Source organism: Cydia pomonella, chromosome 20, assembly GCF_033807575.1.
Source record: "Cydia pomonella isolate Wapato2018A chromosome 20, ilCydPomo1, whole genome shotgun sequence".
NCBI lineage: Eukaryota > Metazoa > Arthropoda > Insecta > Lepidoptera > Tortricidae > Cydia > Cydia pomonella.
In genome coordinates this window covers 12,447,866-12,461,541 of record NC_084722.1, presented here as the reverse complement: position 1 = coordinate 12,461,541, position 13,676 = coordinate 12,447,866, and the positions used below count along the sequence as shown (strand labels likewise).

Here is a 13,676-nt window from a genome sequence, read left to right as displayed (position 1 = left end):
CGAATAAATAAGTAAAACCAGCTTTTCGATAAAAAAAGTTTATTATAAAATAAACTACTTACATAATTAATTACAAATACTCAATAGCTACCTAACTTCAAATCTAAGTTATTCTCGTTGATGTACCTGTGAACCTCACTCATGTCTTCTGTAAAGTCCACAGTGAACATCTGCAGTTTTTCACAACTTTGAATTATCTGTTTCACTACAGACTTAGATACTTCTAAAGTACAATCTAACCACAAGTAATTCAAATTTCTGAAACTACCTTTTTCTAACAAATGTAGCATCGTCTGATCCACATTGATTTTAGTTTGGTATTTCAGTACTAGTTTTTGCAAATTTTGAGTGCACTCAAGGAAAAACGATAATATGTGGTCTATGTTATAGTTTTCGTTGCCTATCGTCAAATTCCGAAGTTCGCAGAACATTTTGCTTGGCCGCCGGAAATATCGAGGTATCACTAAACATTTAGATTGCGTCATAATACAGAGGGATGATAGATTTGGGCAGCAAGTGCCCAAAGACAGTACAGCGTCTAACGTCAACGAATGATCGATTTCCCATAAAGAGAAATGCGTCAAATAAACACCTTTGACCTGCAGAAGCTGCTGCATTGAATCAGAATAGGAGAAAAACGATAAATCCAACCTATTTAACCTTAAATCACTAATTGAAATCTGTTCCAATATAGCATCTTTGTCATGCTCTGACAAATGTGTTACTGACAACTCCTTGAGATGAGGACAAATTTTAATCAACTTCCTGATGCCTTCAGCTGATGCAAAATGGCAGTTAATTTTCCTTAGACTCAAAGGCCCGATGTCCACTACTGTACCAATCATTGTTGACCCAATATCACAAGATTCTATCCTTAACTCCTCTAAATATGGAAGCTCACTAACAAGCATTATAATCCCAGCTTGAGACACGCATCTACCTACACGATTAGCTCTTTCATTCCTCGGTGGATCCATTGCAAGAATCCTCAACTGTTTCAGGTTTGCGATTGAGCGGAGTCCCGCATCAGAGACATTTCTGATCAGTACCGAAGCATTGAAGAGTGACTTACAAATATCAACCTTTGAGACAATATTTATTTCCTCTAGTAATGGGCAATTGACTCCAATAACCTGAAGTATTTCATCGGTGCAAATGAACTTGAGATCTAGGATAACTAAGCGGCTGAAGTTAGGGAGGATATCTATCCAGAACGCCTGAGGAATGCCGTTATCTATGTCACATTTATGGAAGACTCTGAGGTTGGGGTGCATCAGAATGTGGAGCTGGACACGAGGGTCACCGCGGTATTGACAGCATGTTCTTTCAGAACAGAGGACATCAAATAACCTGGAAAAGAAAAGTTGTTAATGAATGACAAATTCTGTTTTAAGTAAGTTATCATGATCACATTTTTATTTTTAGCTTGCAGAACACAATGTTTGTAAGTTTTAACATCTTTAGGATTAGAAATAAGTTTGCTGAAGCTATAGTCCATTTTTTTGCATTTGAAAGAAGGTAAGCGATTTTGATGTGTCTTTTATTGAAAAAACACATTTGAAAAATAAATCACGGCAAATATGTAACTCATATACAATCTTTTACATTCTTTTGCTTGCATAAGTTATAGTTACTAAATTTTTAAAAAGCGTCTTTCAATAAAGTCATGTCAAGATTGTTTACACTTGTTCTAATGCTAAAAAAATGAATATAGCATGATTATTTTAATTGAGGATTATATAAAAAATGGGGATATAAAAATGATATAAATTCAACAAGCGTGATTATTTACTTAAAATTTACTGCATTAACACCTAGTACTATGTAACTCATAATTAAAGCATACTATGCATGGGGTTGTTCAGCCCCATCCCGCAGTGAACATGTTAAGTACCTTATTTTGAAATATCACACTTACTTGTTAACATAAATATTACTTTCACCCGACATCAGTCTAGGACAAATTTAAATGGCATGCAATAAAATTTTAAATAAAATAGCATTCTGCATTGTAGAAAAATTGTAAACAAAACGGTCCCTGTAGTAGGATCGACAAAACTTTACTTTATCAGAGTAATGACCTTCACTAATAATGCTTGTAAATGTAACATGATACTTTCCCGCAGTTTGGTGACATTTTTAATTTAAATCCTGACTCACCTGGCTGGAAGCATCGACATCAGCTGGCACTTAAGCGCGATCGCCTCAGCCTCGCATTCATGAAAATTATTCTCCGGACAATTCTTTTCAATAACATAACAAGCCGAATTAATTAAACTAATACAGTTTCTAACGCAGATTTTAAACAAACTATTTGGCTGTTTTCGAGGCGACATTGCTACGTGATTTAGACATAAAAGAACGGACTACTCAATTAAGCTGCGCTTTTTACTTGCACTTATGATTAAGAAAGGGACGGATCAGTGAAGCGATTCCTGCGTTTAAAGATAGAATTTTCTTAGTTTTCTCACGTAAATCAGAATTGTTTTGTCCTTTTGTAATTCATTGTATTGTTTAGTTTGGTGAAATTCCATTCATATCATTCAATGCTATTGATTGGTTGGTTCTTTGTTTTGACATTGACAGTTTTAAAAATCATTCATTCGATTCTCCGGGGCTCTATAAACCTTGGCTATAACCGCGAAAATCGAAGTTCGTCAATTGCGGGCAATTTTCTCTGTCGCTTTAATTGCGTCTCAGTTAGAGTAAAAGAGAAAGATCCCCGCAATTTGCGAATTTCGGTTTTCGCGGTAGGCCCTCTTGTGCAGTTTGTTGCAATGCGATATTCGATACATTGCGGCATTTTGAATTTTTGATCGAAACTCTACAGCAGGAATCTAGTATAACTGGATCTTGCATGAGCGGTGGTTAGAAATGACCGAACGGAATAGTCTTATGTTTATGTATCTTTCAATAGGAGTATCAAGGAAAGCGCTATTATTGTTTGTCCTTGTCACAGTCTTACATTAGCTCATCTATAGAAAATATACTAGATCTATGGTTTTTATTATCCTTAAGCCCCCTCCAGACTATGCGCGTGAATCGCAGCGCGACTTCGCGGAGCGAACATACCGCGACGTTGACGTAGACTCCACAGTCGCACAATTTCACGGCTTTAGTTTGCGGCAAGGCACTGATTCATACTGGGAATTGTCAAATTGATTTTTGGTTGATCAAGTTCGCACCTATTCGCACCGAATATAACCAAGTAGCCGCCATAGAAGTTTATGACAGTTTAACAGATTAACCGACTCGTGAGCGAATCGCGGCGCGAAGCGATTGCGAGTGTGGAGTCTTGCAAGTTCGCGCTTTGCGTCTCCTTTGACGCGGGCCAAATACCGACAAAAAACGGGGAATAAGGCGCGAAGGCGTGAACAATCTGCGAAATCGACGCGAGGGCCATCCACACTTGCGTTCGCGGCTTCGCGCCTCGATTCGCGCACGAGTGTGGAGGGCCCTTTAGATATAAAGCCCGACCAGAAATATATGATCATTGTCAAGAGGGCGCTTTTATTCTCATGTATAGGGTGACAGTTCAGTTTTAGTATGAAAAATTTAGTTACAATGAAACTCCGCAATATGGCGCGTGATCATATATTACTGAGGGCCAACCGCGAACCACGTTCGACGTGTTGCCTCCCTGTCACACTTACGTACGAATTTACAAGTGCGACAGAGAGGTAACACGTCGAACGTGGTTCGCGGTAGGCCCTCTGGTCAGGCTTTCATTTGCTTGAGTATCAAATTGCGAGCATCAAACGGGGGCCGTTCGTTTTTGTGAGAAATCTTTACCCTTCCTAAGGCACGCTAGGCCGCTGGTTCCCCCCTCCACAACTCATGCCTAATCCATACTAAATACTAGATTCATAATATCAGCATATTTTATTATACATTTTTTGTCGTTTATTTTTGGTGCAACTACAGCAGGTGAGGGCTACACTTAATGTTTTCGGTAAATTAATAAGTAAATTTTTATGACTAACCATTCAACTTAATTAGGTTTAGTAAAATAACCGCTAACTAAAGGTAAGGAAGGAAGTAATGAAAACAAAATGCTTGTTTTAAATTTATCTTTATTCTCATCGCTTTTTCATGAGTTGATGCCTAATTCTAAATACAATATTAATTTAATTTTCGTCATAGATATCTATCTCACTAAGTGCTTTTATTATCATTTAATAATATTCTTAGGTAAGTATCATAATTATTTATTACACTATATTTCTATTCAAAATCTATCAATCGTACCATTAATTGGGCTTGTTATAATAAACATTAATAATATTATAAGTATCTGTTAGTTCGGAAATATTATAGTATAACTAACGTTGTGCTACGTTACGTTACAAAAATGATCATAATTCATAACATCATAAGTAGGTAGGTACTAAATTTATGTATAAATTGTACCCAGTTACTCTCACCTGTAATCTATTTTGAAATATGTTAGGTAATTATTAAAATTCGGTTTTTGGCCTTTGGGAAAATAAATATTTTATAACCTAACCTATTTTGGTGATTAGATAGCTTTTACTGCACTTTTGCGAGTCTATACTTTATAATCTGACAAACCAACTTTGGCGCGAAAAGGACGCGAAATCCAATCTTTTTGTGGGTGAACAACGCCTTCGCCTACATTTTTCTAACTCGCTGCCTTTTTCTACTGGCGGAAATGGCTGCCGAATGTAAATCTCTATCGTCATTGTAAATTTCGTAAGTTACAATTAAGTAATTAACTATTTCAGAGGCCTATTCCAGCTAATCTCTCTAAATCAGCTAAAGAAATACTGCCAGTTCTTGATTTGAGATGATAAATTAATAATTGTCTAGATAATAATGTTTTTTTAGCAATTCTAAAGCTGGTTATCGATCGATATTCGAGAATTTTATTGAGTGGGTGATCGGGCATTTAACTTTGTAGGAACATAGCAATCGGCCCGATTCGAAGAATGAGATACGATAACAATAAGGCTTTAGATAAATTCTCATTTAGATATCGTTTGTATGTCGTATAATTGGCAAAAGCAGCTCGATTCGGGCAACCAATGTCACTTTGACGTTAGAAATATCGTAGATAGATCTTATTGGGATCACAGCGGAATCGAAATGAACGTCAATTTTGATATGTCGTTTAGTTATCGTTATTATTTCCAACATCTTAAACGTGTATTAATCATTCTTCGAATCGGGCCGAAAGTTGTGTTAAATAATAGATTATCTACCTATCTTTAAAAATTATTTAGGTAAGTGCTTACTGAGAGGGTAAGCGCTGGTGGCCTAGCGGTAAGAGCGTGCGACTTGCAATCCGGAGGTCGCGGGTTCAAACCCTGGCTCGCACCAATGAGTTTTTCGGAACTTATGTACGAAATATCATTTATTTACCAGTCGCTTTTCGGTGAAGGACAACATCGTAAGGAAACCGGACTAATCCCAACAAGGCCTAGTTTACCCTCTGGGTTGGAAGGTCAGATGCGCCTACGCCAAATCTTGGGATTAGTTGTCAAGCGGACTCCAGGCTCCTATGAGCCGTGGCAAAATGCCGGGAAGGACGCGAGGAAGAAGAAGTGCTTACTGAGAGAAAAAAATGGCGTGGCATAACATAGGAATCTTCGATTTAAAACTAGCTTAGCTACATAGAAAATTAAACATATTTATAATCATCTTAGTGTCACCTTTTATCCTATCTACACTTGCCATATGATGGGTGATTATTGAATTGCCTATTATCGTTCAACATAATATTTCTTGATCATATTTTACGTTTAATAGCGGATACGTTTGGCACATTTAATTAGTTTTAGGTACTTTGACTCCTTTTGATTAATATATTACATTACATGGTGTTATCGAGAAGCATTTTAAAAACGTTTGTTCCATTTTTCAAACAATAGTCACATGGGACAAAGTGCACCTATGAGGCAAATGCATCGATTAGAGGCACTTCTAGCGTAACACATTTCCCGGGAGTAAATTTGATTAGGTAACAGTAATGGGCCAATTACATCCACCCTCACTATCGGGCCCGACGTCGAACCCGAGTAAGATAATTTTTTCGTTTCACCAAATATCAGCACATCTTTTACCATATTTGACATGTAAAAAATACTTTGTAATTGCCAAAAATGTTCAATGTTTGATATTATTGCATATGAATCATTTTTTTTAATTTCAAATACTGTTAACGATTTGCGTGAAACGGAAAACGATTATCAGGCCCGACATCGGGCGCTTAAAGGTAAAAGTTAAGTAGGTTATGGGACCCTTACGTTCTATTTGTATTTCAAGAATACCTAGGTGCACTTGTCTCATAGGAGAACTTTGCCTACCTTACCTTACTTCATTAGATCATCGACCTAAATGCAAATTGTGTATGCCGTAATTATTATTTACTTTTATAATAAGTATACTTTAACTTTCATTAACCTTTACATTATTATCTAACATAACCGTTATTTCGATATTTACAATATTGTAAAATAACCTTATACAATAACACGTATAGAATATCTAATAGAATCCGAAAATTACAAATATGATTAAGTACCTAGATTTTTGGCACTAGATTCAATGATTATAGTTTTTGAGTAATGTAAATACGTCTGTTTAAATAAATAAAAAAATCGTTGAATTCTATAAGTTATAATTATATATACTTTACTTACTATTTACTTGGCTGGCGCGATGACCCAAAATGAGTTTTGGCCTCCAACACAACAACAGTCCGCCATTTTGCTCGATATATACTTTATTTTATATAAATATTTATAGGAACCTAGTACAATTAGGTACTTGAAACAATAGTAAACATTTGAGATAACTCACTTAAAAAAATATTTCTTGATTATACAATGTTTAAATAAAAATAACAATAAATATATATTCTCATTCTAGGAACTCGACACATTTATTTTTACATAAACATATATTACTTTTACATTTGGTAATACACACAATAATGTTATTATTTTTGTGCATTCCAAAATACTTAATATCAAGGGCACTGCATTAAAAATATGGACATTAATACTACTTTGATAAAAAAACTGAATAAAGCATTAATTAAAATTCGATTGTAACATTCGATAAGTAGGTATTATGGTTCGAGTAACACTTTAATTTAAAACTAAATGGATTGGTTAATTGGATTGGTTAATTGTTAACTGACCTGAATACTAAATAAAAAATACTAAAAGACAATACATTGAAAATCGAGTGCTAATAATATTTCTAATTATAGAAATCTGATCATATACTGCACCATTTAAAATGTCTCAGATATTGCTAACAGGTGATACTTCAAGTCGAAAGTCAAGTGTAACATCAGTCACTTGAAACAGCGATACACAATCCTAAGTCTGAAATGAAATGAAAATATATCTGCACCAGTTCATGATGTGATATACTCGTACGTTAAACTACTCTATAACTAAAAATATCAAATAATCGTAATCTTCGTAGAACAAAACGATCACCACATATAATTGACCGACAACCGTCCGGTCGTCGTTACTATCGTTTACATTCGAATTTAAACTTAGTTCATTCTCTCGTTCGTTCCTATCTATGCCTCTCTCTCTTGTGGTTTCACCTCCATTTCCCTGTTCGTTTAAAGTTTCGTTACAATAAATTTGAGCTGCGTTTGCACCATTGACGTCAGCGGACCCACGGCTCGATCCGTGCGGCAAACCGGATCAGAGTCTCTTGTGCGAGTCCGTGCTGGCGCTCTTCAGAGAGCCAAAGCGGCGGGTCTGCGCGGGCGCTGGAGTGGTCTCGCGATCGAGACTGGCTGCTCGCAAGATCAACCCTCTCTGTCTTAGGGGGGATTCTGAACGGATCTGAGGGCGAAAATATAAATATCATAAATTTAAAGCAAAAAAAAGCTATAAATAATTATTTCATTGTAATGAATGACATGTCAACTGTCCCATAAAACAAATTAACAACTAGTATTTTTAGTCCAAGTTAACAACATAATAAACGAAAAAACTTATAGGTTAGGATAAAGAATCATTTAATAATCCATTATTAAATGATTCTTTTGATCAATGATCAGCTAAAGCGGAACATAATTCGTATAAATGTAATTTGCCTCTACGATCTAATTCATTTTTATGGACTACCAGATAAAAATGTCCATTCATGACAAGTGTGATCTGTCACTAATAATACAGATGAATATGGATCAGATATTTAGGAGGTCTTTATTTTCTGTGATAATCAAAATAAGAAAATGAACATGGGATATGTGGTTAACTGCTAAGATTTCCCCAATTTTAAAAACACTTACCGGTTCTCCAACTGATCCCCCTCTTTGCTGCCTTGGCTCTCTGCCCGTCCGACTGCTGCGTTCAGTGAACGACGTCTCCAGTGATCTCTGCGAGGGATCACTCATAGACTGGGAGAGAAGGTGCGTGGTAGACGAGGAGTTAGAGTCGTCGATGTTGGAGTATTCGTCGAGACTGTCTTCACGCTGTGGAGTGTCGGATTCCTAAAAAAATATATGCTCCAATAAAAATGTAGAGAGAAGAACGAAAGTGGAAGTGAAATAACACATACAGTCGTTGCTTTTACAAAAATCATAGCAGAAACAGGAAGATGATACAATTAAAATTAACAATAATCAATAGGCACATCTACATATATCATACAAATTACATACTACAATGGTAAGTATAACCAACCTCTTCTAACTCTCGTAGAGTAGTGGAATAGTGGTGCCTCCTATTTTCTTCCCTTTCCTTCTCTCGTTCCCTCTTGTCCAGTTCTTCGGCTAACATCATCACTTCCCAGTCACCGCCACTCCCAGCCATGGCTGTAACATTAAAGTTCGAATTGGGCTTTTTTGTGATATTCCAACTCCACTTAGTTAAACATTTCTGATTTTTTGTGAAATCTATGAACCAACCAAAACCATTTATTGGAATTGTCCATCGGACTTTAATCACACAAATACCCATCGCAGATTTAAGGAATCCGAATCTTAAACTTTTTTTTATCATGCTCATATTTATATGTAAGAATACTGAAGTATGCTTGTACTGACCACTGATATTTTCCCTCGAGGTGGACTTTTATTAGTGGATAAAATCGCCGTACTTTAAAAACTTACGATCTAATATACCATCGCACTCACTTCTTATGGGAGATAGACTTCCGTGACTAGAACTGCTGGCTCTGCCTCGTCTTGAACTGCTTTCTACGAATTCTTCGAACACCGGCGTGCGAGGCATTGATTCTGAATCGCTGCTTGATGATGTTGAGTTCCTATGGAATTGTATAAGAAGTAAATTACTAGTTGTACAAACTTATCAGTATAAAGGTAATATGAACAGCTTAGCTCTTTAGCGCAAATCACATCCTGTGTCTATCGTTATATATATTTATATAGTTATACAAATTTATTATTTTAAAGCTTCAATACCCAGGCACCATTAAAACTAATTTGTTACATTATACTTACAAACTAATAAAAATATGATTAAATAAGTAAACAGTCTACAGCAGAAGTAGGTAAGCGAGGAAGGGACCTGTTGTTTTCACAACAGGTGAAACCTACTTTATTATTAAGCGAATAAAAGAGCGTGTGCACCTTTGCAGATCGTTTTAACCTAACCCGCTTAGCTACATTAGTTGATACTTGATACCTAGGTAACCTAAGTGACAAAGTTTTTACTAAGTAGTAAATAATATTATGATATCTTAAAGAGTAAAATTGAAGAAAACGGAAATAGTGCTAACATCAACAACTTCATAATAGTACATTACGATACAAGTGCGAAAAATAGGAAATTCGAAACGAGTGGCGATAAATTAAAACACGACCGAAGGGAGTGTTTTAAATCGACACGAGTTGTGAATTACCTATTCGCACATGTATCGTACAACGTTTTACAGTACATATGGCCCTTTAAATGTTCGACACAGTAACATAATATGTTACTTCTCGCACTAGTGCTATAAAGTAGCCCCATATGTACTGTAAAATAAGTTTATAGGTGAATGCATATTGGTGCGAGATTTGGGCTGAACTGTCAAAACACTCATATCAAATCCGCTCCCGCTTCCATGCATCGACCTTCCTATACTTAACATTATAATGATTTTTACTCGAAAACTTGATTTTTCTTACGTGTCACTCCAACTATAGTCGCTTCCTATATCAAGAACGACGTCGTTGCAGTTGTGTGCCGGTTTGTGACTCGAGTGTGAACCGCGATGGTATCCGAAGAATGAGCCGAGACTGAACTTGCGATGGTGCCGCTGCCGACCTAAATCAACTGGATAAAAACAATAAATCTTTATTAGTACGAGCCAAAAGGAGCCATCGCTTCAAAAATATAAAAATTGGTCATACTGTTGCTAAACTAAATTTACTGTTGGTTACAAAAACGTTTATTTAATATTTCTAGAATATGTAAAACTAACTTTTCTCTTTCGTTCCTGTATGATGCATTCCAGTGTCAACAGAAAGGGTCTTCTTTATTTTTGACTTGGTGCTGTCTAAATGTGTGCCGAAGAAATGGAAAGGTCGCATGCTGCGTCTGCTGGTCCTCAGGCTTGATTGTTCTGGACTGAGCAGAGAACGATCCTCCGAAGTCCCGTGAGGAGATATAGGCCTACATAAAAATAATACATACATTGCTTGTCCTTCAATATTTTGAATACCTATAGTAAATTCTTAAAAATATTGTCATGTCGAAGTTACCTCGTTAAATCTTGCATTTCCATGCTCTCTTGATCACTTTGGTCCTCCCATGACTTCCTTTGCCTCAATTTCGCTGCCCGTTTTCTCGAATAAGTTCCAGCTTTGCCATCTAAATTTAAATCTAACCTTTTGGACTTGCTTACTGTCCATTGTTCCTTACTTGAGTACGTTTTTTCTGTTCTGCTTGATATTCTTTCAGCTAAGCTTTGGATTTCTGAGTATGATAATTTGGCTAATTCTATTCCTTCCGTCATTTCTGCAAGTTTTTCTTCCGTAATGTCGTCGGTGGTTAATAACTCTTTAGGTGATGATGGTGGTTCTAGAACCTCTTTTTCTTCTTCTTCTGCGCTTACTGTAGGTGGAGATGTTGCAAACACTGTATCTAGTGAATCACCTCTCTGCAAACAAAATGATGATGAAATGAAAAATGCAATTCACTAGTAGATACGTTAGTATAGTACACATAATTTTAGTATTCATATAATTCGTACCATAAATCCTTCATCGGCCCCTGAAATGTCTTCACTACCAGAGCTGCCATTTTTACAAAGGGGGGTATCTGCTGCACTTTCGTCAGCTGTTTGAGTTGAAGGTTGTTGTGGAGGCTCTACTTGATCTTCTGTAGGGCTGATGCCTGGCAAGCCAAGTCGTTCTAACTCTTGAATACGTTTTTGAAGTTGACTGATAATTTCATCACGTTTTCTCACCTCATTTTCTAGGCTATTAAATCTAAAAATCAAACACCCAAAATGGGAATATGCAATGCTATGGAGTAAGTTGTACGTTATGCAAAAAAATGCATGTTTAAAAAAGTAAGTATACATTCAAAATGTTTGCTCACCTATCTTGAAATTTTCCTTGAACATCATGTAAGTGACCTTGAATAACTTGTTTTATGCCTAAAAGAACTTCACCGAAATACTCTTGTTCTTCTAGAGATCCTGAAATAGCAAATAAATCTTATTGGTTTTCGATATAAACATACAAATTAGGGTTTAATGTAAGATTCGCAAAACTTAGAGCTAAAGCTCACCTCGCAGTAACTTCCGTTGATTAGCTACAGCGGAAATAAGAGTCAGCTTAGGTTTCTCTGAAGGCACTTTTATTTCTTCAGGTCTTAACGTTTTAAATCCATACATAGGATCAATATTTTGTTTAATTTCATAATCTGCTATAATGGGTAAATCTATGTCTTGAGTGATGACAGTTTCAGTGGCTGGAGGAACTATCTCAATACTAGGGTCAATAGGCTCTGGAACTCCTTCTGCACTTATTTCTGCAGGAGGAACTTCAAGCATAATTTCATTTCTTACGTCTGGCATTTGGAATATTTGACATTTGGCATCAACCGGAATGCTCGCAGGGGGTGAAGGCAAAGTGTGCCTGTGGAATGTAACACTTTTAGAAAACTTTGAATGTCTTGCTGCGTATCCCTCTAGCGTTGGAGCTCGGATAAGTTTTTTAAACTCATTGCTCCTTTCAGGACTTTCAGCAGGAGTAACATCTTCTGACAACTTCTTAAGAATGGATTTGAGTGTTCGCCTTTCTAGTGTCTCATTCGATCCATGACTTCCAAGGGAATCGATTGATTTTCGTTTATATTTTCTTTTATCCATAGTGCTGCCTTCAGAGTGACTTCGGGTTAGAGTATCACATAATAAGTCTTCCGAAGAACTAGTGCAGTCTAAGCTAGAACTGCGAAATTTAACTACTTTTTCTAATTCTGCTAATTTTTGCCTTTCGTTCAAAATTTTCAATTTTTTTACGAATGGTAATCCTCCATATTCTGGAGAGAGATCGTCTATGGATCTATATTTCTTAGCTTTTGGCAAAAGCATGCCTCCCGTAAAGTGAGCACTTTTAGAATCACTCGGTTTTGCGACAATATTTTTCTTCGGAGAATATGTTAATAAATCTAAAGATTTTTCTTGGACGGCTTCCAAAGGGCCTGTTAAGCATATCTTAGGTTTATCTTGCTTAGCATTATCACTATCGACGTCAACATTATTATTGTCTATTCTAACAAGCTCCGCTGTAACTATAGGCACGCAAATATTTACAGCAGCCTCTGGCTTACACTCTTCTTTGACTTCTTGGCTCACAATTTCAATTTCCTTCTTTTCCTCGTTTGATACACTTTGACTTTTAGACTCTCCTAGGATTGCGGCTTTTTTCAATTTTGTCCACGGTTTTTTAGGTTTTGTCTCTTCTTTATGTTCACTTTGTTGGATAGGTGAAATTTCTGCTGATGATTTTTCTTGTAATTGCGTTTTACTTTTATCAATATTTGAATCCTTTGGCGAACTTCCTCCAGATTCTTTTGGGGAGCTTCCACTTTGTAACATCTTCAGTTTATCTCTAAAAGTCGATCCTACTGCTTTAGCCGGTGACTTTATTTTACTGACAACTGAATGGGGAATCGAAATTAAGTTACTTTCGGTTTTTGGGGTTGGCTCAACGACAGCTGCCGGTTTTTCACTGGAATCTTTCATGAGTGGTTGACAAACAGCCGTGCCGTCACCTTGGACTTGTAATATTTTATCTCTAAAGCTTACTTTAGGTCTTGATGTGCCATCACTAGATCCCGATGAATTTTTCCGCGAATTCTTTGCAGTTGGACTTTGAAGTTTTCCTGGCGAACTAGATTCAGAACCTTTTCTTATGGGGCTTAATGTTTTTATAGTAGGGCTTAAAGGACTTTTTATGGAACTAGGACTAATGGTATCTGAACTTGATGCTTGATTGCTATTCATTGGGGTTAGCTGATTTTTTTCTCGTTCTTCTTTGGCTTTAAGTAGTAAAAGCCTTTGTAGTAGTGGTAATCCAGCACCAATGACTTCGGGTTCACCTTGGGGCCCAGAACTTGTTGATGGTGTCGGTTGAGGTTGAGGTGAAACAACAGACGATGTTGAATGCCGTTGTTTTGCAGCTTTTTCCTCACGATCCTGTGCAAAATAAAACATGAGTTTAT

General features: G+C 36.5%; 2 protein-coding genes across 7 annotated transcripts in view; both read right to left on the bottom strand.

Annotated features, from left to right (window-relative positions):
• Nucleotides 1-22: 22 nt before the first annotated feature.
• Nucleotides 23-2,811, bottom strand: LOC133529013 (uncharacterized). Its single transcript, XM_061866593.1, has 2 exons — nt 2,161-2,811; nt 23-1,350 (listed from the first exon to the last, which is right to left on the bottom strand). The coding sequence occupies exons 1-2, from the start codon at nt 2,334-2,336 to the stop codon at nt 81-83; spliced, it is 1,446 nt and encodes a 481-aa protein (XP_061722577.1). The 5' UTR covers nt 2,337-2,811; the 3' UTR covers nt 23-80.
• A 2,082-nt stretch (nt 2,812-4,893) lies between these two features.
• LOC133529010 (uncharacterized) overlaps nt 4,894-13,676 on the bottom strand; it is a 621,251-nt gene continuing 612,468 nt past the window's right edge. For 3 of the 6 annotated variants that reach the window (XM_061866585.1, XM_061866584.1, XM_061866587.1), the window contains 10 exons: nt 11,739-13,650; nt 11,547-11,664; nt 11,197-11,434; nt 10,706-11,103; nt 10,426-10,616; nt 10,130-10,277; nt 9,134-9,264; nt 8,682-8,812; nt 8,288-8,488; nt 4,894-7,835 (listed from right to left, as the gene is read on the bottom strand). In XM_061866585.1, the coding sequence (XP_061722569.1) occupies nt 7,692-7,835; nt 8,288-8,488; nt 8,682-8,812; nt 9,134-9,264; nt 10,130-10,277; nt 10,426-10,616; nt 10,706-11,103; nt 11,197-11,434; nt 11,547-11,664; nt 11,739-13,650 (3,612 nt within the window). In that variant the 3' untranslated portion in view covers nt 4,894-7,691. The remainder of the gene's footprint in view (nt 7,836-8,287; nt 8,489-8,681; nt 8,813-9,133; nt 9,265-10,129; nt 10,278-10,425; nt 10,617-10,705; nt 11,104-11,196; nt 11,435-11,546; nt 11,665-11,738; nt 13,651-13,676) is intronic. The other 3 variants (XM_061866588.1, XM_061866586.1, XM_061866589.1) reach the window with 1 other exon arrangement.

Excerpts from the sequence above, each read along its gene's own strand:
- LOC133529013 (XM_061866593.1), bottom strand. The coding sequence starts at position 2,336 with ATGTCGCCTCGAAAACAGCCAAATAGTTTGTTTAAAATCTGCGTTAGA. Across the intron at positions 1,351-2,160 it reads ATGTCGATGCTTCCAGCCAG|GTTATTTGATGTCCTCTGTT; the intron begins GTGAGTCAGGAT and ends TTTCTTTTCCAG.